Below are 23,718 nucleotides of genomic sequence, written 5' to 3' on the forward strand. Positions count from 1 at the left end.
AAGAACTGAAAAAAAAAAAAAAATCAATGATTATCTAAGGCCTCTTTCCTGGATGCTGCCCAGTTGTATAGACTGTGAATCTCTGTCCTATTCTAGTGGCATCATGTGTTCTCTGAAGGTATTGGTGTGTGTGTCTGGGGGGGGGGGGGGGGTGTTGGCAGTAGAGAGCTGCTCTAAGAGAATGGTATTTGCTGTGATAACTCAAACATTTTTGTTCCATTTCAAGCTGAAATGAACAGGAAAAAGTAGAGTAAATTGGTCTAATGGAAACGCTAATACTGTCTTAAAGCTATAATGCAGCACCCTGTTCTTTTACTATTCGTTGTATTTAATACACTTTCCATTTTGAAAATGACATGATGAATAGTTGCTGCCCCTGCTTTGCTGGTCAGACAACTTTGGGGATTCCCTAGGAGGATGTAAGTCTTTTGTTAGAAATGTAAGCAATAATGGGATTTTTGGCAGGAACCTGTCCTGTAGAGAACTGACAGGAGGGTCAAATGAGAGACTATGAGCTGCTCGAGGACTTTTAATAAAAGCCAGCAGGTCTGTTATTCACTGGTCTTTGCTTTGTTCATGTTAGTAGCATACTTTTGCCATTTTCTGTATTCTGGGTTATTTCTCACAACACTCATAAAACCCAAACAAATTTTAAAAGAAGAAACCTCTTTTAGTAAATGCTATCATTAGCTGGTGGTTTGTGTAGATTGCACCTCTGCCTCTTAGAGCAAACAGTACTCGGCCGTGGTATGTTGATTGTCTAGGTATCTGTGTGAAACATCTATATTCGGAATGTCTGAAATGTAGGCTCCTGCGGTGATGTCACAGTCTCTCTGTGGGCTGTGTAGGCAGTTGGTCTAAGCTCAGAATGTGTGGATTTCTGTTGAGGGGATTCTTTGATCCTCTGTACCTTGCAGCTGTGCTCCGACATGAAAAGATTTACGATGATTCTAAGAGGCGTTTTCAAAGGCTAATGAGCATCTGATCCACCAGAGAGGAAGTCAGAAAGTGCCCAAAGTGGTTGCACTCTCCAAATACGATGTTCCCTTTGGTGCTATAAATATTGGGAAGTGTGTGTCAGCAATCCAAGATTTTGCAAATCAGAAACAATTAAATATGATTAAACACAAACTTGAATAAGTCTGTTATTTTTTGCAACAAAACTTGCACAACAGTACGGTATGGCTTTGAAGCCTGGGAATTCAGATTCTGATTAATCCCTAAAGTTTCTATTCATCTCCCATTTCCACTCCTTTGTGCCAAGGTTTTGTCTGTTTATAATTATGCGGTAAATCAGATCAAGTGAATAATATATGAACGGCGTAGTTTTTTTTAAAGAAGGAAAATAATGCTGTTCTCTGTCTCAGTCAGAAATGCGTTTTGTTAATTATATTCTGTGTCAGTATCATTTTCCTTGGAACCTTAATGGTGCACTTGAATAAGATTTATTTCGTAGCGCTTACAGCAATCAAAACTGGGACGGGTACTAATGAAATGAATGGTGGCAATGGAGTATTTCATTAAACAAACAGATATTAGCACGAAAAACTCGATTTCCTCGTTACTGTGAGAAGTACCCATGGGTGGTGTTTGTTTATTACACAGCGGAGCTCTTGTTTTCAGATAATCCCTACATAATCACCAGATTATGCATTCTGATACCTGCTCATGTCAGCGATTTCCCACATCTCTCCTCCTCCCCCACACCTACCTAACTCCTCTGAACATTACAGTACTGTGGCATCAATTGAGGGCATCAGAGCCCTCTCCCAATGGCTATATGTGACCAATGCACCTACGCTTAGTGCTAATGTTGCCATTAATGTTATACATGCAAGTTGATTGTCTGTAAACATCCATGATGCAATTATGTACTACGAAGAAATATATATATATATATATAATATATATATATATATATATATATATATATATATATATATATATATATATATATATAAAACAGTGTCTTTTTTTAACAGTTACAGAACAGTGTTCAGTCCAGTCACAGAATCCTCCTCTTTTGTTGAACTACAGTGTTAATGCTGGGAAAACTGCCTACTTATCCTTAAAGACAGACCAAATCACTGAGCTCCTGCATCAGGAAACCGCTTCGCTTCGGCAAGCTGACGGTTAATGTCATACTGTACGCCTTAGAAGGGGTCTGCCAGTTGGAAGGAGTGGATGGTGTAATTGTACTGTGGGGGCGGCTGGCTGGGTGAAAGAAAAAAAATCTTAGTAATATTCTTTTTGTCAAACATGCCCTGAATAAGAATGAGAAATAAGGCATCACGCATGGCTGATCAACCCCCACTGCCACCATAATCGCGCTCCTCGAAGCAGCCTAATCCACTTCAAGCAATATTTGTCTGCGGAAATCGCGGCCTGTATCATGATGGCGCCGTTTTGGAAGCAGGATTGCGGGACGTTATTTCTGCGGCAATAATCTAATTCATTTTAATTGTTCCAGCCACAAGTGTGTTTGTTGTCCCGGTGATTCCTCAGTTAAAATAAGGCGTTTCATGAGCACAGAACCGTTACAGCACCTGCCGTCCAACTATCTGCATGTTGTCAACAGTTGTATCTCTATGTTTTGTTTCTTTTTCCTCACTGGTGCTGACTATGTCAGCCATAACTCACCTTGTGTTGTCACACTTGAGAAGAGATAAGACAAGCCAAGTTGATGGAGATGGAGTTGTACACACTGTAGCAAAAGAGCCATGCTCCTCATTCTTCATTATGTGAGTTCCCAGCATCTTCGTTTTCACTGCATGCATCTGAAACAGTCTTTCTCATAAGTGGTAATTAAGATGAATTGCGTGTTATGTAAGCTACGCAAAGCCAGGTGACTCATAAGCAGAACGAGAGAGTAAGAAGGGAAAAGAGTCTGGAAAGAGAGTGAAAAATCAGAGGAGAGATGGGGTGCTGAGGCAGGATACCAGTGAGTTGTAGCCTGGAACCGTTATTCCGTAATTCTGAGGGAAAATAATTCATGTAGTTTACATAAAAAGGAAACGTTTGATATATTCATAATAATCAGGAGCTTTCATAAATGGGTCGCAATCTCAGTCGATTTTCAATAGGTAATTTGCAAATTTCTTATCTGAAATGTAAGAAGTTATGTTTTTCCCACGTGTAAGTGCTCAGCATGACTAGATCTGATTGGTGGGAAAACACTTCACAGTTTTTTTTTTTGTTTTTTTTTTTTTTGACCAGTGTTGAGAAACACAGGTATTAAGTATTCAGCTAACAAGCCTTACAGTTGGAGCCATTTCAAAGCACAATACACACAATGCATCACAGAAAATGAAACATTTCTCATTTCTGACCAGCAACCAAAGGTGACATTTAACTCTGTAATGAATTCTACATGATGGAACTAAGAAGAGAAAGAATAAATTTATACCCTCGTGCCAGAGAGGGCATACCTGGAGTGTTGGGCTAATGTGTTCAGTGACGACAGCATGTGCATATTAAAGCACAAGTTTGATAGTTCTGGCGAGTGGAGCGAGTGAAGTCTTAATGGAGCTGATTTTAATTTCAGATATGGAAATGGGGCGCTGAGTGTGCTAACAGACCCCTACTGTTGGGATACGTCTGCATCAGTTGAGAGAGGGAGAAAGAGAGAGAGAGAAGGCAAGACAAAGAGAAGGATGGGGAGAGGGAGAAAGCCTATATGTATTTTCTCATAGTTTTTTTTACCGCGTCTTTTTTTCACCTTTTTGAGATATAGCCCATTCTCTTCAACTGTGTGAATCTCGTACTACCGAAATCAAGATCACTTCCCATCAGCCTCAGTAATGAAGACGAGAGTCTCATCTTTTCTCACAGTGAGGGCGGATGTCTCACAGGCAGCAGTTGCGGCCTCCACAGATTTCAGGTTAAAGGGGAACTCCACCAAAAAAAAAGAACACGCTGTATGATCTGTTGATTTTTTCTTAGCTTTGAAAAAAAAATACTGGAGTCCTCATTCCTGCCTCCTTTCATGTCTCAGATGGAGCCCAGTAATCTGAAACCAAAGCATACCCCCGAAGTGTCTGTCACCAGGAGGAAAAAGCCTCCAAAAGACCTTTTTGGATCTGCTGAATGGGAGGAGAGCGTGCGCAGAACATAAGAAATCAGTGAATCCGTGCAGCGTTGTCTCCTGGGGACACAGACACATCAAGGACGTGCCTTGGTTCCAGAATGCGGGGTTCAGTTCCACACATTAAAGAGGTAGGAACAAGGACACCAGCTGTGTAAAGGAACAACACCAAACGGTAGTTTCTTGGCTGACTTCCTCTTTAAGGGAGGTAATTCCATCTTGGGTCCATCACATGAAAATCATTGCCTTTCTAATGGCTGACTTGACAGTGTGCAGTTTAAATCTAGTGATCACTGGAGCAAGAATACAGTAAGCTCCATGCAGTATTGTCAGGTCCGCGTCAAGATTGGATGGATTAGTTGCCCTGGTCCCTGAAGTAAACAGGCACAGAGGGATCCCTGCATCTTTGACTCGCTGAAAGTGGTGTTGAGTGCTTATTTATATGGGCAATTTTATTTATGCAGGAAACATTTTGGCCTTTGTTCCTGGGCTGTCCTCTCTACCCTGTGCAGACTAGGAAAGATACATGTTATGAAAAAGGACTAAATATTTGAATGTGAATTGGTAATCCCACGTCTAATTGTAATTGTAATTGTTATTGTCACTTGTAATTGTATCAAAGTACATGCCACAGATACATGCACACTTTAATATTCAGCAAGATATGTCAACAGTATATGTATGTATGAAATTGGAAATAATGTATATACAGTACAAGTAATATTATGTATTTGTGTCTATGCTAAAAAGACGTTAATTGTCATTTTGTTTCATATTTTAGCGAGCATTAACATATTACTTTCGTAAATGTCAGGAGATTTAAAAAATGTGTGTCTGCTGAGTCATTTGCTCTGGGAGAACTGTGGGGGCGGATGGTGTTCATTTGTTTCTCACTCATAAGACTGAGTTCGTACAGTTCTAAGGAGGCAGCCGGAAAACAGTCAGCTGTTTTGTCACCATGATGATTTGTCTCATGTCTAAATGGCACAGTCCTATGCAGTACATGATCCCACTTCCTGTCCTGCACTTTGAAGGGTTTAACATATTCTCCTCAGACCAAAAGCTGAAATTTGTCTGTTCAGGTTCCAGTGGATTCTAACATGTGAAAGGGATTTTTTTTTTCATTTACTGTTAATTAATGATTGTTCAGGACCCAGGACTCTAGAGCATACGTTTCTACAGCAATGCTTAATTACAGTGCGGCATCTCAACAGTGTCCCCTATTATCATGCTAGATGGCACCTGCCCGTTCACCGCAAGGGGTATTGACAGCAACCCAGCAGAAACAATTAGCCTACATAAACAGTTTCTCACTTATGTCTAGCTTAAACAGTTTGTGGAATGTAACCTCTGCTAGTGTAGCTGGTTAACGGCTGTTCTTATTTTTTTTTTTCCATTTTCTCCCCAATTTGGAATGGCCAATTCCCCGAATTCTGGAATGTCCAATTTGTCATTCATCGATGTTCATTCCCATTGCACAACCCCCACTGTCAATCCGGGGGAGCGTGGACAAGCACGTGCCCTCCTCCGAGACACGTGATGTCAGCCGCTGCTTCTTTTCGCACTGCGGTCCACAAGCTAAGCTAGCACAGAGATGAGTCGGAGGAAGACATTTCCTACGCAGCTTTGGCACGTGGACCACAGGTGCCTGATTGACCAGCAGGGGTCACTAATGGGACCGAAGCCCCTGCCGACGTACCCACCCCTATCCCTGGCGGAACGAAGCCAATGTGTTCCGCCTGTGAGCACCTGGTCACTGTCGGCTAGTGACACGGTCAGGTTTGAACCCGGGCCGTAGTGCTCAGTCTACACTCAGAACGAGTGCTTTTCTTAATTTTCAGAACAATATTCAGTTCTGAATGCAGCGTAAAACATCAGAATGAATAATAGATGCATATTTTAATAACCGTTTAAGTCTATCCGTGACACAAGAACTTCACCAACTTTCTGTCTGATATATATACATGCATATATACATATATATATATATATATACACATATATATGTATATATATATATGTATATATATATATATATATATATATATATATATATATATATATATATCTTCTTATGCCAAACATACAGCAAAGTATATGAACACGTCTATGTGAACACAAATGTATTTTTTCAGTAGGCAACTGAACTAAATCCATAGCTTAATCCAGGTAGAAACTTTTTGTGGAAGGTGTGTACCTTACTTGATCAGAGCTTTAACAATTTAGTAATGTTTTATTATTTAGTGCTTTCTGCAGGAAATTGCTCTGTAGAGGGGTAATGCTACAGCGATGCGAGACCATAATCTCTGGCATATTTTATCTTGTTTTAATGGCACAGACAGCTGATTGATTGGTCTCATTGCTTTCCTTCAAGCCACAGCTTTTTCTGTATGCTGGTGCTGGTGCTCCCTTCAAGCACTGGTGCTACCTATCATTCAAAATGTGTCTGTGTGGCTGAGTGTGCAGGATAGGGGTCGGGGGTGGAGGTGGGGGGGGGGGGTTAGGTGGAACGCTTTGGGTGACAGAGCAAAAGCAAAGTAAAATCTGATTTTATTAAAGGTGATTATTTCATGAGTCATAGAGATGTCTCGCGTCGCACAGAAAAAAAAACATCTCAAAGGTCATTCATAAGCAGCGGTTTTGGTCGGAAATGATTCACTTGGCTGCTTCCAGGCGAGACAGCCGAACGGCCTGCAATGATTAAAAACAAAGCAATAAAGCTGAGGGCAGGCTGGGGGAGAAGGGGACACCAGGAAGCCCAGTGTGATTGATTAACGCATCATGATTAACACATCTGGACACCCTCAATATGACACCCTCGTCATCCGCGCCACATTGACAAAAGACATCTGTCCAGTCAATTTCCAGCCCTCATCTCTCATAGGGGTAATGTTTGCACAGAAATGTCACTCTGGGTAATCAGTAAGAGTGTTAATATTTTACACTGTGCAGCCGGATAGTGTGGCCATTCAGAAATATTGAAAAATAACTGGGTATGGATTTTTTCATCAGCGGGTCAGTGCATTATTGGTTATACATTATATATTGGTTGGGTACTGTGTACCCAGTTTGGAATACAGAGAATATACTTGTCATTGTCAGCACCTTTGATTTAGCAGCCTGGCTTCATTGATCATCTGCATGCCTGAAATTGTTTTCCTTGTGTTAGATTATTTTGTTCTTTTATTAATCTTCCACCTAATGATGTGTTAGCGTGCTTCGATAATTGAAACATAAATTATTCAGACAGCTCCGCGTTCTCGCAGGATTGATAACCCACCAACTGGGATCAATAGAGCGTCTGAGCAGCAGTTCTACAGGAACTTACTCAAAAGAAATTAAACCGTTATTATTGTGCAATCAGGAATTTTTGTCGGCATGTCTGGCTTTGTTTTTAGTTAATTCTTTCTCATAATGTCACCTGTACACTCACCGGCACGGTTAATGTGCATAGCAGTTATGCAGCAATGATTTTCAGGAAATTAAATGTGGATGGAATAAGTATGAATGATATGCATCTTGTGCCAGTGTAGCTGTCTGAAAATATCGCAAGTTTATTTTCTAGCTGCTCTTGAATCCCAGGCTCATCAGCATTATGAAAGAATGATTGGTCTTTCAAGACTGAACATGTAATGGCCCCATAGAAAATGATATTTGTAGAAGAAGAGTCATTTGTACTAACAGTATGGATCTTTCTGGTGATTACTTAATTATGTTTCTGTTTGTTTTGCTTTTTAAGAATACCACACATTGCTATAAAGCAACTTCTTCAATGCATTTTTACATATATTGTCAATGAACTATAATGTCGACGGACTTTACTAATAAATTTTTTTTTTGCATAATCTGCAATAACATGCAAAGAAGGAGCGTCAAAATATTTGTTTATCTGGCGTGAGTTTAGTCTGGGCATTGATTTAAAGCAAAGTGACACACCTAACTGAAGGAAAACACTGAACAGATTCTGCCATTAATAAGTAACTTAGCTGCACTGCAGTTCTGCTGACAAGCATGAAAACCCCTCATTCCCACATCAAAGACGGCCTATTTACAAGGGCAGGAGCCAGTGATGGGGCTGCTTTGTGCCGAACTGATAAACAGCGTGGTAAACACTGAAAGGCTCGAGAGGACAGTGGTGCTGAAGGAGTGTTTCATCCCCATCTGATCGTTGGAAATATATCTCCTTTCGCTGGTGGGATGAGAGAGGGAAAAGGTCCATGAGTGCGGTGCAACACTCAACCACTGAAAGATTCAGAGCTGTCAAGGGGATTTCCTGCCAACATCCATAACCATCATAAGGAGTTAACCTTAGTTGCCTTGTCAGAATGTAAGTGGCAAAGAGAGGGAGCTGCACTGAAGGCATGCTTTTTACCTACCAGTTGCTGTTTTAAAATTTTAAATTTGCTGTAGTGTTGATCCAGTGCCGTCAGGTCATTTCTGGTTGGGTCTGAAAGGGAGGAATGGATTTAGTGCCCTACCAACCCTACTTAAAAACCAAAGAGTTTTTCCTGCAGTTGCCCTGTTCCCTTCTCACCTTCACAGAAAAAAAAAAACTTAAAACATCAGCAGTTTTATCATAGGACACGAGCGGACAAACTGCTTGTTCACGAAAATTATAATCGGACCGAGATCTAAATGAGACCTCTTTGAGAGTGGTGTTGTACCTGTGGTGGCTAAGGTAACATATGCTTCCACCTGAGAAAGCACACAAGCTTCATGTCCTCTAAAGGTAGCCCTTTCCCAAAGGTAGATGCTATTTATCTGCACAGTTTACCCTGGTGTATTCAGCACCTTAAATGGAACCATCTATAAATTCAAATGGCCAAAATTAATATAAGTAAATAAACTGTGGATGATGCTTGGACACATGGAGACCACTGTATTGTGGGAGCATGCACTTACTGTATGTGCCTCCTCTGCATTTGAACTGTGCCTGAATTGGATAGGGTTGAGTCAGAGACTGAATGCTGAAATTTAAATGTACCCCCATATTTCATTGGCCTTTGTTTGAACCAGGTCAATCTTGCCCAGACTTGTCCTTCTGTGCCACCTCAATGGTTGTACCCTCAAACACAGCCAGACCCCCTATGACAACCCCCAGGTCATCATTTGCCCTCTGACCTGTCCGTTTTCAGAAGCCACCAATAGCAGACCCAAAAAATAATGTTGGACATTATAAGAGCTTGGGTGACTTCCCACATCTTCACCAGTCCCTGTGAGGTGAAGGGCTGGAACAACGCAAAAAAAAATTCCCCTCTTACTAATTTACGTTTGTTGAGTGAGCCTGTATTGATTTAAGTTCCTTCCTACCTTGACTGAAACTGCTATGTACAGTGTTGCAAGGTGTCGACCCCCTAAGCAGTATGCGGACTGGCCGCTACTAGGTCACAGCCAGAATATGTGTGCCGTGGTCATGAGGTAAGCGCTGCGCTGCTTACTAAAGTGCAGACTGCTGACGGCATGCAGAAGAAATGAAGGAGGGCATAGCTGGGTAAAGGCTGTAGTTATAGTCATTTTTTGCAGTGGTATTTCTTTAGAGGACTCCTAAACAAAAAAGTTAAAAGTTCTGCGTGCTGTACGTATAACTTACATCCGTGATTGTTGATTGTTTGTGTATGTTTGCATGTTGTGCGTTTCAATTGCTAGTTACTATATACTTTACTGTATGTTTGGCATAAGATGATATACATATATATATATATATATATATATATATATATATATATATATATATATATATATATATGTATATCAAACAGAAAGATCAATGTTGTTGCTTGTGACATTCAGATCCTATTTAAGTGCAATGTACTATTTTCATACACGTTGAACTTTCATCTGTTTTCAATAACCTGAAATCATTTACACTCATTGTATGTATTTATGATACATATACTGATATATTTATAATTTCTGGTTTGATAATATTGCCATATTAGGACTGCAGAACGTGTTCAAGATAGTATATTTTGTGTATTTAATCCATCCTCAAACTTGAATTAATGTCCCCTCGTTCATTCCTCAGAAGCCACACACACACCTATATCAACCCAGTCCTTTACACCCGTCTACCTGATATTTACCCCCACCATCTGACCTCAATCCAGACAGCTTGCCCAAGTTGTGTTGTGTGTACGTGCTCTCATTACAGCCCTGAACTGGATACTTGACCCCCCGTGTTCCTCCCAATGCACTGTTGCACCCCTTCAGTTTCGCACATCTTGATTCAATAGTCTGTATCTCGGTAGAGAGCTTGTACCGGACCGCTGGGGAGAGATAGGTCGGTGTGGAAGGGGAGAGCAGGTCAGGGCACCATGCCACTAATTCCTGTTAAGTGGATTGATGCGCAAAGCGAGGCGAATCCATCAATAACCTCCGTGCTGTTTACAGAGTGGCTCGATGAGACGGGCTGTGCGCCGCCTCATCTTTGACCTCGGAGAAGAGAGAAATGCCAAGGCTGAAATCTCCTCTCATTGCACATCACAGCATTACTGATATCAAAGGAGACACGGATAGGCACTTGTTTTTTTTTTGTTTTTTTTTTGTCCCAAGTAGTCATTGGTTGCTTTGTTAAAAAATAATGTCATTCTGTCACTATCCTCAGACTTATCTGAGTGTCACTGGATGTGCATTCAAATTTGGTCAAGAAAAAAGTCTTGAGCCATTTGAACAGCTGCAGGGATTGATGGAATAAGTGCATTATGGAGGACCCCCTCTTTGCTCATACCAACTGGAATGTGTGCACGTTCTACCTCTCTTCCTTCAAGGGCATTGTTATTTGCAAGTCCTTGATGAGTGCCTGTATTTCTGGCGTTGCTGTAAAAGTGTCTGACTCTGCGCTGTAGGCTAGCAAAGCTCCTCTGGTCCCTCCTTTAAAATGTGTAATAACTATTCATTACACACGAGAACCAGCAATGCGGCACAGCATGCGTGTCTAGAGCAGCGGTCTGTTATCGTCAGAAGTAACAGGTTGTTGCCATCAGATAAAGCAAGACAGCCAACAAGAAGGTGAATGAAGATGGTCAGGCTCAGGACTGGGTGAGGTATGGTGGCTGGGAAAGAGGCCAGAGGGAGACAGGAAAAAAGATATCATTGTATTGTTCATCATTTGTACTTGACGTCTACTATGATTCAAAGAAAAAATAATCCCCAAAATGGAGGAAATGGGAAAATCTGATCGAAGGGACCAGGATTTTTTTTTGGGGCGGGGGGGGGGGGGGGGGGGGGGGGGGGAGACTGCCATACTGCTGTGTAGCTGGGTAGCTGAGGAGTCAGCTCCACAGCTTGATCCAGCTCCCACATACATCCTGTGCATCTCTCACAGAGCCACAGAGCACCGCCTCTGGTGTTTCTCCCTCTCCCGAGAAGATGAGAAAACTGGCGACCGCAGATTAGTATGCTGCCGGTAACATCTTGTGCCTCTCGGAGCATTTTTCAGTCTGTCTGGGAAAGGGGGAAGGGGAGAGGTGCGAGGGCTGGCTGTCTGAGAGAGCGGGACCGTCTCCTCTCCATTCCTCACCGTGACCTCAGGAGCGTTCTGGCAGTGCACTGGCTCCTTTCATTACTTCCACAGTGACATTTTACCAATGCTGAGTGGAAGGGGAAGAGCTTTCCCTCCATTGTGGCACCTGCGTCAGTGTCCTTGTGCCCTGTGGAGGCTGAAGTGTTTTCCAGGCCCCGGACAGGAGGAGTTGAGGGTCGGGTTGCATGTCGTGGTCCAGCTGTTCCACAGAAAGATGTGATTAGTTTGAAGGCAGATGTCTCACCTCACTTGAGCGCCCCTTGTCGAACCCTTGTCCCCACATTCACCTCTCCTTGATCAGGTCCTACATCCTCAGGTCTTTGTCCTCAGTCTCCAGGCCTCCAATCCCATGCCTGTTCATCGTCCTCAGGGTCCCATTCTAGGCACATCTGTCAGACAGCCATGTCAGTCACACCTGTCGCTCACCCCCCGAAGGTCATCCTGTCAGCCGCGGTAAAGGAATAAATACATAAAGAAAGTACAGAAATTGTTTTAAAAAATGAAAATGGGATGGCGTTATCAGTCATGTAACCGCGGGTACAAGAAAGCATTCGGCACCGTTCACTCCTGCAGAAAAAAAGGCAAGAAAAAAACAAATGTTGCCAAGTGATGACATTCCCTTGAGTGGATGTGGGTTGTCTGAAGGTCAGGTAAATACAATTACAGCCTGATTATCCTCTCTGGGAACACATCTTTACTGTTTGTGTCCCAGGGAAATGAAAATGAAAGGCTCATCTGCATAGCAGATGCTGGCGCTCCCAGTTGGATATGTCAATGAAAGGAGCTGGGTTATAAGACCGCTCCTGTGATCAGGGGAAAAGAGCACATTTTTCTTCAGAAAAAACATCAGCAGTATCATATAACAATCAATAGCATTGATGGCCATACTACGTATGGATTTTTGCTTTTTATTTAATTATTATTCAGATAACATGATTTGTTACAGCATACTGCTCAAGACATTTCCTGGTGCAGGGCTAGTCAGCAAGAGAAACACTGACGTCACAGTGATGTCATAGTTGTGGCTTGTGTTCCTGGTGATCATGGTAATCAAAGATCTTTTGCAGTGCTTTGCTGTACTTTTGACTAATGACATTTCTTAATGTTTTCATCCAGAATATAAAAAAAAGCCTTTTTATTGAGAGATTATTCATGCTAAAGCCCTTTGAAATATATATTTAAGTTGCTTTTATAGCTTTTTATATGCCCGTTCCAATATTGATGCATATCAGTAATTCTCCTCTTTTTATTATATATGCGGCACCCCCCTTGCATTCTGAAATTCTAATTACGTACAATTAAAAATCAGGAAACCAAAAACTTAATGTGGGTGGATCATGTGGATAGGATTGCCGTGTCTAGTTTTTCACTTCTGTGTGACAACCAAGAGCATGTTTTCAACTGACTTCTCCTACACCTTCTTTCCACAGTGATTTGTTCTTTCAAAGCAGGCTTTGTGCTCATAAATATTATGCTTTGTGAAATCAAATCCCTTTTAGTACATTTACATTTGCATTTGACTCTTAACAGATAATCCTATCTAGAATGACATACAAGATGAGTACATTTAACATTACTTACACTTGCATTATATTTAACATTAACAGTTCTGATATGCAGGAGATGTTCTTATTGAGATATCCAGCAGCCATGACTCCAGAGGTCAAACACAAAGGGCATCCAACAAAACGGCATGAAAATGTTTTAACTAACTAGTTTCAAAAACCTAATGTCGAAACTAACAAGATCTAGTGTCAAACATACAAGGATGAGACCACAAATACATACATGGCCCAATGCGCAGGTACAACCCATTATACATGACAGAGTCCCATTCCAACCCAATCCCAACGCATGGCCTCCCCATGGCAGTCTCCCTCAACGGACTCCCATAGATCGATGCAATTGTCTTTGTACAACAGAGTCTTTCTACAGCGAGGCTGAGAAATGAGGCTGCTGCTTCAGTTCAGACACGCTGAATAAATGCCCTGTCCAGCTAACGAGCGGATGAGCAGCAAGCTTGCATTTTCAACATCATACCCCGCAGAAATCCAAACAGACTTCTTACAGCTACATTTTTGGGCAGCATGTCCCATTTATTCTGAATGTTTTCAGACACTTGTTTTTGTTTGATTATTTTCTTGTACAGCACAGTTGTACATGTTTGTGGGCCAAGAATGATATTTTGGAGAAGGATGCTGTCTTGGCCGGTAGCCCAAAATGTTGCCCTTTTGTCAAAACAAAGAGCTATACTTAGCTCAACAGGATATTTCATGCTTTTAACAAGTTATTAGAGATGTGGTCAGTAGTACCAGATCAATATGTGCTGTGCCCATGGTGGGGGGGCTACCCCTGGGGTCCTTAATGACATTCAGGAGTATTAACAATGAAGTTGACATTTTAGTGGAGCTGATAGGGTGTGAAATCACCTCACAAAATGTGGTGTAACACCTTGCAAGTGAAGGTGGTCCGCTAATTCAATCAATCAGGCTTCTTAGAAGCTGTAAGCCCTCCTGTTTGTAGTATGGAACAGCGATCAGATTGTTGCGAGGATAGATTTCAGTGGAGTGAAGGAGCAGATTTTGATTTTGTTTTTTGGTTTTACCACGCAGCAGTAGGATCTGACCAGGCTTGATGTGCAGAGATATCTTGTGTACAAGCCTCTGCCGTTCTAGTCTCATGTGGTGTGATCTAGTCCAAAGGAGATAGATTTTAATGAAGTGTAGGGGGGTAACAGGCTAACCATACCAACCATGGACACAGAAATGGGAAAAGGCTGTCTAGGGCTGTCGACCTCACTCCATATAAAAGGCTGCAGCTACAAAACCACTGACGACAAACCAAATGCAATCAGATTTAGGATGTCCCTTCATTCAAGACAATAAAAATAATTGTAACCCATGTAAGTCACTCTGGATAAGAGCGTCTGAGAAATGTCAGTAACGTTAATGTAATAAGTCAGGAACAGTTAAAGCCAAACGGCAGCTGCAAAGCCAACCCCTCTGTTAGCTCCCGCAAAAAGAAAGGACAGGACGAAAGAAGGGACACAGACAGCTTTGAGAGGGCACGTCAGAAGCACAAACCGTCCTCCTCTTTTTTTCTAAAAGCTAAATGCATCTGACTTAATAAATCATGCACTGAACAGAGCTGAAGTGATTGTCCTGCGAGTTGACATTGCATTGAGCGGATTACATTCGGATCTGCGTCTCCTTATTTGTTTCGTTTTGTTTTGTTTTATCCCAGTTCGACATGCAGAGAATAACACTGGAAGAACTGAAGCACATCTTGTTCCATGCCTTTCGGGACCACCTTACGATGAAGGACATCGAAAACATTATCATCACTGAGGAGGAGAGTCTGAATGAGAACTCCGGAAACTGCCAGACGGAGTTTGAAGGAGGTGAGTGGAGGTGACTGGAAGGCTCAGAGATTGTTCCGGTCTCGGACCCTTTGCTCCTTGTACCTCTCCTCTTGTCAGTAAGAATTTGAGTCCACCAGCATCTGCCAGCATCAATTACTGTCAAAAGTGCACCTTGTAATTTATTGATGATGCGCTTACCTTGTTTGAAGTCATGATCATACATGCAGTCAATGATTAAATATAAATAGCTTTTCAAATCTGTATTCAAAAAGGGCACATTCATTTCAGTTTTCTGCCACGAGAAATATGCATGAATAATTTTCCTGGCTGTTCTCTGGCTGTAAATGTTAAAAATGAATTTGCCTTTTAACTGTTAAGATTCTGAGAAAACACTCTTCACTGGCTAAATTTCCCAGTGTTCATTCTTTTATTAAATACAAACTTTTTTAAATAGCAAACTTTTTTGTGCGTTAATGAATATGGCCGTTTCTGCCACAAGCCCTCAATTTGCCTGCTGATTTGTATGTTTTGAGTATAACAGCACATCCATTTCCTCTGTATTTACACATTGTGCTATGAAAAATGACAAAGTGAGGCTGCCAATGAGACCCAGTGTGTGTATTAATCTCTCCGTTGCGTTGTGTTGAAACTTTGAGTGGGGGAAAACGAAATACTGCTCTGTGCTATCCCCATTGTTAATCCATCAAATTGTATTTATTATAGTACCCTTCACGATAAAATTGTCCCAGCGTGCTTTGTAGAGAGCAACACTTAAAAGTGATGGCACATGCTAGAAGTAGGATTGGCAAAAATAAATCAGATAACCATATACTACCAATGATAAAAACCGATGGTTTGTGGAAAAAAAGCAGCAGAGTGATACAAGAAGAATGATAATCAGAATCATATTCAGAATCGGACTTTATTGGCCAAGTATGCTTTTACACATACAAGGAATTTGACTCCGGTTCCAGTGTCCCTCATAGTGCATTCATACAATGTCAAGGTGACAACAACAAATACCGTCCAACAGTCGCAGTACAACAAACAACAAGAGTAGTGCAGGGCACATTCATGGAATGGTGTAAGGGTGGAATGAATGAGGTGTATAAAAAATAAATATGAACAGCTACTGCACAATTAGTTAATGCTGGTGGTGGCAAAACGCAGTGTTAAAGCTTTAGAGGACGGGCACTGAAAGGGTGGGGGGGGGGGGGGTTGCTGGTGACTCGGCTGAAACGTGAGCCCTGGAGACAGGACGCCAGTGCGCAGGGTCACAGCTGAATACGCTTAGAGGGTCGGGACCCCCACGTTGGCACCGGTGTTGGCACAGACCGCCAACTTGCCCCTCCTGTTACTCTCAACCTCAGCAGCAGGAACAGATGTCAGCAATGCTGAGTCTGTGTTCTGTGGGCAAAAAATGTCCTTTTTCACTCCCTCACCTTCATATGAATTATTGATGAGTTGATGTTAGTGATCTTCTTTCGTATCGCATTAATCGATTTCAGCTTTGAGGCACTGTGAAGTGTTTTTGCTAATTTTTTTGCTCTTGTCAATATGGACTTTTGTATAGTAACTTCACACTAAGTTATCTGTAAGGCACAAGTAAGTGTCGTGTAATGGAAGACGGTTTTTGTGTATTGAAAGTGCAGCATAGTGTAATTATTTAAAGGGTCAGAGGTCTGTGGTAGGATTTTGGGTCATATTTATGGTTAGGTATATGTTTAAAGTGATGGGAAGGGGTAAAGGTAGAGTTAATGAGAGGGCAAATCTTGTTACACCCTATTTGCAAGACAACTACCCTCTGGTAAGGCTGGAACACTGACCAGATGCTAGGCTGTTTTATTGGGACCTGTTCCGAAGGTGACTCACCACACCGGGACCTTGGGTGTAGGTGGCTGTTTAAGCCTCTGTTTAGCTCAGCATCACAGGCGTTTTGTTCACAGACCTCATTTCTCGCAGTTATTCTGCTCCATCGAAGCCAGGGGTTTGGGCAGGTAGCGTCTCTAATGTATCACAGAATAGCCATAGGAGGAAGGAGTGATTAGAGCTGGACACTCAGGAAAGACCAGGTCTCCCGGGGGAGCTGAGCAGAATTGGGGAGCCGTGTGAGTTCCCTCCTGGAGGAGGTAACCTTTAGGTCATTCCCAGCTCCTATTGATTATACCCCCCCCCCCCCACTCCCCCCCACTCCACAGCAGCCATATGCGTGGGACCCAGGGCCCCAGCTGCCTGAGTGGGAGAAACTAGCCGAACAGAATGCTGGACATTGAACGAACCGGAAAACCGTTTAATGGCTCAGAGGTGGCATTTGATCTGAGCCTCTCCGCGACCCTGCAGCTCCTAATAGCTCTCTACCTATTGTTCTCCTGGGGACCATTGTGGAGGCAGACAAGCCATCTGAAGATGTGCCACAACTTGTCAGGGCTCATCTATTGAATGTAACAAAGCAGGCTGCACTTGCACACCACTTTCTACTTCCAAGTGGCTGAACAGAATTGGACACAGTTCTGTGCTTCATAATTCTTCCCATAAGTCTGAGCTTAGGGGAAGATTTGTCGAATTGAGATTTCTACTTGCAGCATTTTCCCTGTGCAGGGTGTTTGGTTTTGGTTCTAGACCCAAAAGCCCCTGAGAATGCATGAGTCTGAAGTCTAATACACAGTAACCAGCGACCTTCTCAAGTCTGAGTAGTGGTCTTGGCAGTCCTCCCCTGGTGATGTGATGTTTTCTCTCTACTCTTTTAATACAGTCCACTCAAAAAAGAAGAACCGACAGACGTGCGTGCGCAAGAGCCTGATCTGCGCATTCGCCATGGCCTTCATCATCAGCGTCATGCTCATCGCAGCCAATCAGATGCTGCGGAATGGCATGGAATAGCCACAGCCACTGTGAGCGGAGGGGGGAGGGGCGGAGCCTACACAGGCATGTCGGTGGGCGAAGCCGTATCCCCTCTCTACAATGACTCTACAGAACAGCAGCAACAACAGAAAAAAACACCCACCTCACTTGATAAAAATAACGAAAAAAATTAAGATCAAAGGACTTTGCAAGTGAGTGACACGCTAATGTCCAGCAAAACTGAAGCCAGCCAGGCGTCTCGTGTGGGGGACGCCTCTCCACCTCTCTGGCAGGGACATACAAGGGCTGACTTTCGCCTTGACCGTACTGGTTCCCATAATGCAATAAAGTACAGGAGTTCTGAACTATCTCTCCAGGCAAAGTTGTTTCTGTGTGAAATTCTGGGACTGTGGTATTTCAGATTGGCTGCTTGTTTGACCCTAGCCATAGCGCGGCAAAAGAAAGGCTTGAATTCACTGGGTGATGAAGAATTCCAGTGTAATGTGTTTGTTCATGAACCATAGGGTTTTGTAAAACTGTAGTGCTGAGACGTCATGGGGGTGGGAGGGGAAAGAGGGGTGCTTCATTCATGTGCTTTTTGCTTGATATTGTGTATGTGTTTAGAAAGGAGGTTTTACTTGAAGGACTCCCTCCTAGGCAGAATCTACAGGCTTTTGGAGCTCACAGCCTTTATCCTCCGATGCGAACTGATTTGATGCGAAACAGCTGATGTCTCTTATATTCCAGGGGTGTCTTCTTTTTTTTCCTGTCTTCACCTAATGCATAGCTACCAACGTTAAATCACTGTTGGAGAACAGGCCATTCAGAGTCAAAGAGGCTGGGGGTCCATTGTGGTTTTGTATATGTGTATATGTGTGTGTGTGTGTGTGTGTAATTTAGTATGACTCAGGACCAGGCAGCATGCTCATGCCTATGTTCACCATGTAGGTCGCATGGTCTTCTCGCATTAACTTTCTGGGGCCTTTTTTGACCTGTCCGGACTGCCTTGTGTGTAAGTCTCCTCCGCAGCCAAAGCCAAAAGGAGGCGGCGGCCTCCCGCAGCGCTAAGATTACCCCAGACAAATTTTAATGCCATCTGACAGCAGCTGTCACAGCAGTGCACAGATCTTACCGTCTGCTTCACATTCATCGGAGATCTATAGACATTTACCAATGTCTCTGGCTGTGCGCATGTGAATTTGAATGCCCCTAACACATTAACGAAGAAAGCTTGTACCGCGGCCATCCACAAGATATTCAAAAATCTGAAGGTTTCTTTAGCAGTGTTGATTCATTTTACCATTGTATTTTCCTCTGCTGTGATTCACATGCTCCTGTTCAACAAAATGGCACATCATTCTTTTAAAAGAGCATTCCTTGTAAACAGAGACAGTATGAGTACGCTTTCATTTTAATAAATGCCTGCTCTGGTTTTGTGTAGTAATTAGGGTTTTTTTTTCATTTACATTGTAGCAGCTTTTGGTGTTCAAAGAGGAAGACATTTTGAAATGTTCATGTTAAAATCCCCTAGACTTAGAACCGCATCAATGGGAGCCTCCTTCTTGCGTGTGACACGAGTCATCAGTGCACTCCTCGCGAATGCAGCAAATGGTACTGGACCACCCAGAAGTATGGAGGTCTTATGCAACTAATCAGACAGCAGAATACAACCACGGGAAACTGTAAAGGCCACTGCTGCGTAATAGGAAAGAGCTCTGATTCAAAAAGAAAAAAAAGAGGCTAACACCTGTATAGATCTTGCAGGCTCTGAGCTGACTCTGAAACGCCGTGTTGTAGATATGGTCCTGTGGTAACTGTGCATGGCCTGTACCTGGGGCTAGCGGTCTGCTTTAACAGAGGGTACTTCGGAACTCCTGTATAAACTCTCCTGAAAAATATAGACGTTTTAACCAACCTCATGTTTTCTGAGGACTGTTTATATTTATTGCATGTGATCAAGTGGAATTCTGTAAATATAACCCTTAGATTGTACTAGCTGTCTCAAGTCTAGATGATGACGGTGTATGTGCATGACAATGTGAGAGCTTTGCCCGTTCTGCTCTGACAGAATTGGGGATGTATGGTGGACAGATGGCCTGTGGCCAGCACACAGCATCCACCTGCAACCTCTGAGTCAAGCCATAGATTTCTGCAGGGATACTAACGCCACAAACAATAAATATTACACGGTATTATATGTCCTAATAGTATCTTTGAGGGAAAATGGTGTGGTTTGTCGAGGGATGAACAACTCACATGCAGAGTGATCCATTCTGCCGTTTTGCAAAAACCACCAATACGAGAGAGAATGTCTGTGGTTGAACAATAGGTCTATCTGGTGGTTGTTTCATGAACTACAACAAATGTTTGTAACCACGATGCATGTTTTGTGGGTGGTTTGATCCAACTGCAAAGCGCGATGGCCTTAATTTCAACAATGAATTTGTGGACTTTTTGTGCATTTTTTTTTTTTATTTGAACTTACACAATTTAAAAAAACAGCTTTAAGTAAAATACAATATTGTGTAATTTATGGAAAAAGGAAAACTTTCTGAGGTCTTATGAGGTTTTGGAACTTAAAGTTAAGGCAAAGCCACTCTGTGTTTGGATTGAACCACCCCTTTGTCTCTCTAATCCACACACAGTGTACCCGTGAAATCATCATTTTCATCTCCATCCAGAGGATTGATAGAGGAGACAATATTCATATACCTACATAATCCTTGTTATATACAATTGTCATATATATGGTGAAAATATTAAATATTATATGTGTGATATATCTTGAAAATAATAATGAAATGCACTGTTTTGAATTCCTTATAATGTAGGGTTTCCTACAGTAGCTAGGTCATTGGATCTGATTAAGGCTATGAAGAAATAATAATTAATATTGAACCCCATGAAGTCATTTTTAATGGAAATATGACTTTATTTTTCCTAGTTGTTGTCACTCAGCTTGTTCTACATTCATCTGACTGAATTGGTGTTTAACAGAAACTTGCTGGCATCAGCCAAAGCAAAGGTTTGGTCTCCAGTCATCACAAACTACTATCCATTACTTGATGCCATTGAATTAAGATCTGACATTTGTTCTTTGAAGGATGGATGTTGTGTTTGAAAGTTATGGTCAACTTTTAACTGTGGTGTTTCTATGGAACTACTTCCATTAAATTAAATTGCAGAGCTGGAAACCAAGCTTTCAGAACTCTTTTGACCACCACACCTGAAATGCTCCCTAACTTTTGTTACTATAAATCAGTTATGGGAGGGGGATTTTTTTAGAACACTTAACAGTCATAATGAAATGTCAGTAGCATGGGGGATAAATGACAACCTTGTATAAATACGTGTACATAGTCTATACATATATTTAGAAAACACATACAAATTTATGTAAACTTGGCATGCAGATTATATGTGTAGACAGTAAACAAGAATATATCTATAGTGTTCTAAAATTAATGACAAAAAAGAAGCTGTAAATATTTCCTTCTGTACAAAAAATGAATGGACATTTATGCAATAAAACATTTTTTATTAAATGTGTGCACTTGTGATCTTTACATTGACCCTACTGTTACACTACACAGTGGGAAGGTGTATATTCCAGATAAGATATATTTTTAAAGAGTGTTTTTAAAGAGTGTTTAAATCGTGCTCAAACACTGAAACCATGTAAGTAAAAATGAATGCAGTCAAAATTCTCTGAACTTTGATACACAACATCTGGCCATGGGAAAGAAATTCATTTGATTATCGCATAATATTAGTAGTAGTGGTAGTAGTAGTAATAATGGTGTTATTATTATTAGGCATGTTTCCATTCCACATATCAGTGAATCAGACAACCTAATGACAGGCCAGTTGTAGGTAATCCTGGTGTGTAATAGGTAATACCTGGTAATTGGACAATCCACGTTTGATTGAGAGAGATGGTCACAGACAGCTCTAAAAATGATCTAATCCACTCTACCAGCTTCTGGGTCTTGATAATGTGTGTGCTCACACTGGAAAAGCATGTGGTAAGTCTTCATTTTTACTGCCTGTGTTTCAATATACTGTTTCTTTTAACTAGAGCTGTGGGTAGATTGGAGTTTTTTAATGAAGCTGGCATTTACTGCATGTGGTGCCAGTAGCACAAGTATTGTACAAGGTTTTGAAAGGATGACCTGGTTACAATCCACCGGCTGTAATCCACTACACATCCACAACATGTATTAAAAGAGGTTCCCATCAATAATAGAGAGAACCATTTGATGTTTGATAACTACTGGTATATGCCCAAGATTCACGCCATCAGCTTTCATTTTCACAGTGTCCTTGACTACAAAGATTTTATGACGTCTATCTCAGTCAGCCAAAGACTGATTTTCATCAGAATGCCAGACCAGAGCACTGGCTTATCTCAAGTGCACAGCGTCCCATTGTGGGTCTGAGCCGCTACACTTCGATCACAAGTGTGACCCACTGAACACACTGTTCTGCACTGACACGCATTAGTTTGGAACACTTATAAATTCCATGGCCTCTGAGTTACATGGAATTGTCATTTTTTGATGCAAATATGATTACATGCTTACTTAAGGGTCAATTCTTCTACTGATGACCTTGGAACAAGACGATGGTGAAGGGTGCTGCTGGTGGTGTCGGGTGGCCACTAGGGGGCAGCCCTTTGGAGGGAATGAAGAATCAGTGCCCATGTTAAGAGCTGAGATATGTTTAAGTGTCATCCTTCAAATGTGACATTCAGTCAAGGTCATGACTCCTCATGGCCATTTAGGATCAAATGAAACTTTCTGCAAAATACACCAGATCCCATGCCTTTGCCATGTTACATCTGCCTCCACCCAAATGGGCAGAGATGGGCATCCAAATGGGCAAATGGGCATCCCCTAGATCAACTGGTTAACTAAATCTTTGTCTCTCCTGACAAACTGATTTGTGCTTACTGTTCTAGCCCAGAGGGTGCTAAATACCAGTGCTGGTTTATATCCAATTCCTTCTCTCTCCCTGAAAAGTGCTTTAAAATCTGATAAATTCTTGGATGCTGTTAGAATGCATATAATATGGAAGCTAGCCTCAGGCTTCATTTGATGAGGAAAGTGCCAACTTTGGTCACAGTATGCTGGAGAACAGAAGCTGGGATTTCTTTTTATCTTGTCTAATTACCAACGCATTATTATAATTTCTTTAATTGATGTTTCTCCCCAATCTCCCTCAGAATTACATATATATATTCTTTTTAATTCTCTCGCCATTTTCTCAATACTTCCTCAACACTCACAACCCCACATGCCTTCTCTTCCCACCCACCATCCAGCTAACTGACCCGCTCAGAAACCCACCCCTAGACAGAGAGGAGTCTGCAAAGGCTGTGGTAGCAACAGTATGAATCCGAGCACAATACCATATTACCTCAAAGTTCTGAATTATACTTTTAATTCTGCAAATACTATCATACTTTTAAGACAGGCCCAAACTACAGAATCCTATTCTACTAACTGCCCTTTCCTTTCAGTAGATCTCATTGATTATGTGACTGTAATAATACAGCCTTCGCATTTACTAAAAAGCATGTTTTCAATTGATTACCCCTGCTTAGTCAATGGGATAAATGTATCTAAATGTTTTTTGGCAATAGAATAACTGTCTCATCAGTTTCCTTTCATGCTCAAACTACATCCTTTCCAGATTCAAAGTCCTTTATGGAAACGCATTTAGATTTAGAAATTATATACTTAAGAGCTTATAAGTATAGGCAATGTAGCATAGCGGTTAAGGAGCAGGACTCGTAACCGAAAGGTTGCCGGTAAGGTCTTGGGCAAGGTACTTAACCCACAATTGCCTCAGTAAATATCCAGCTGTATCAATAGATAACATTGTAAAGAACTGTAACCTATGTAAGTT

At 41.8% G+C, this 23,718-nt stretch overlaps 1 protein-coding gene across 2 annotated transcripts in view; it reads left to right on the forward strand.

Moving 5' to 3' along the window:
- caln2 (calneuron 2) overlaps positions 1-21,215 on the forward strand; it is a 46,770-nt gene extending 25,555 nt beyond the window's left edge. For both annotated transcript variants that reach the window (XM_036525726.1, XM_036525725.1), the window contains exons 5-6: positions 14,850-15,006; positions 17,720-21,215. In XM_036525726.1, coding sequence (XP_036381619.1) covers positions 14,850-15,006; positions 17,720-17,847 — 285 coding nt within the window. In that variant the 3' untranslated portion in view covers positions 17,848-21,215. The remainder of the gene's footprint in view (positions 1-14,849; positions 15,007-17,719) is intronic.
- The last annotated feature ends 2,503 nt before the right edge of the window (positions 21,216-23,718 follow it).

Source organism: Megalops cyprinoides, chromosome 3 (assembly GCF_013368585.1).
Source record: "Megalops cyprinoides isolate fMegCyp1 chromosome 3, fMegCyp1.pri, whole genome shotgun sequence".
Lineage (NCBI taxonomy): Eukaryota > Metazoa > Chordata > Actinopteri > Elopiformes > Megalopidae > Megalops > Megalops cyprinoides.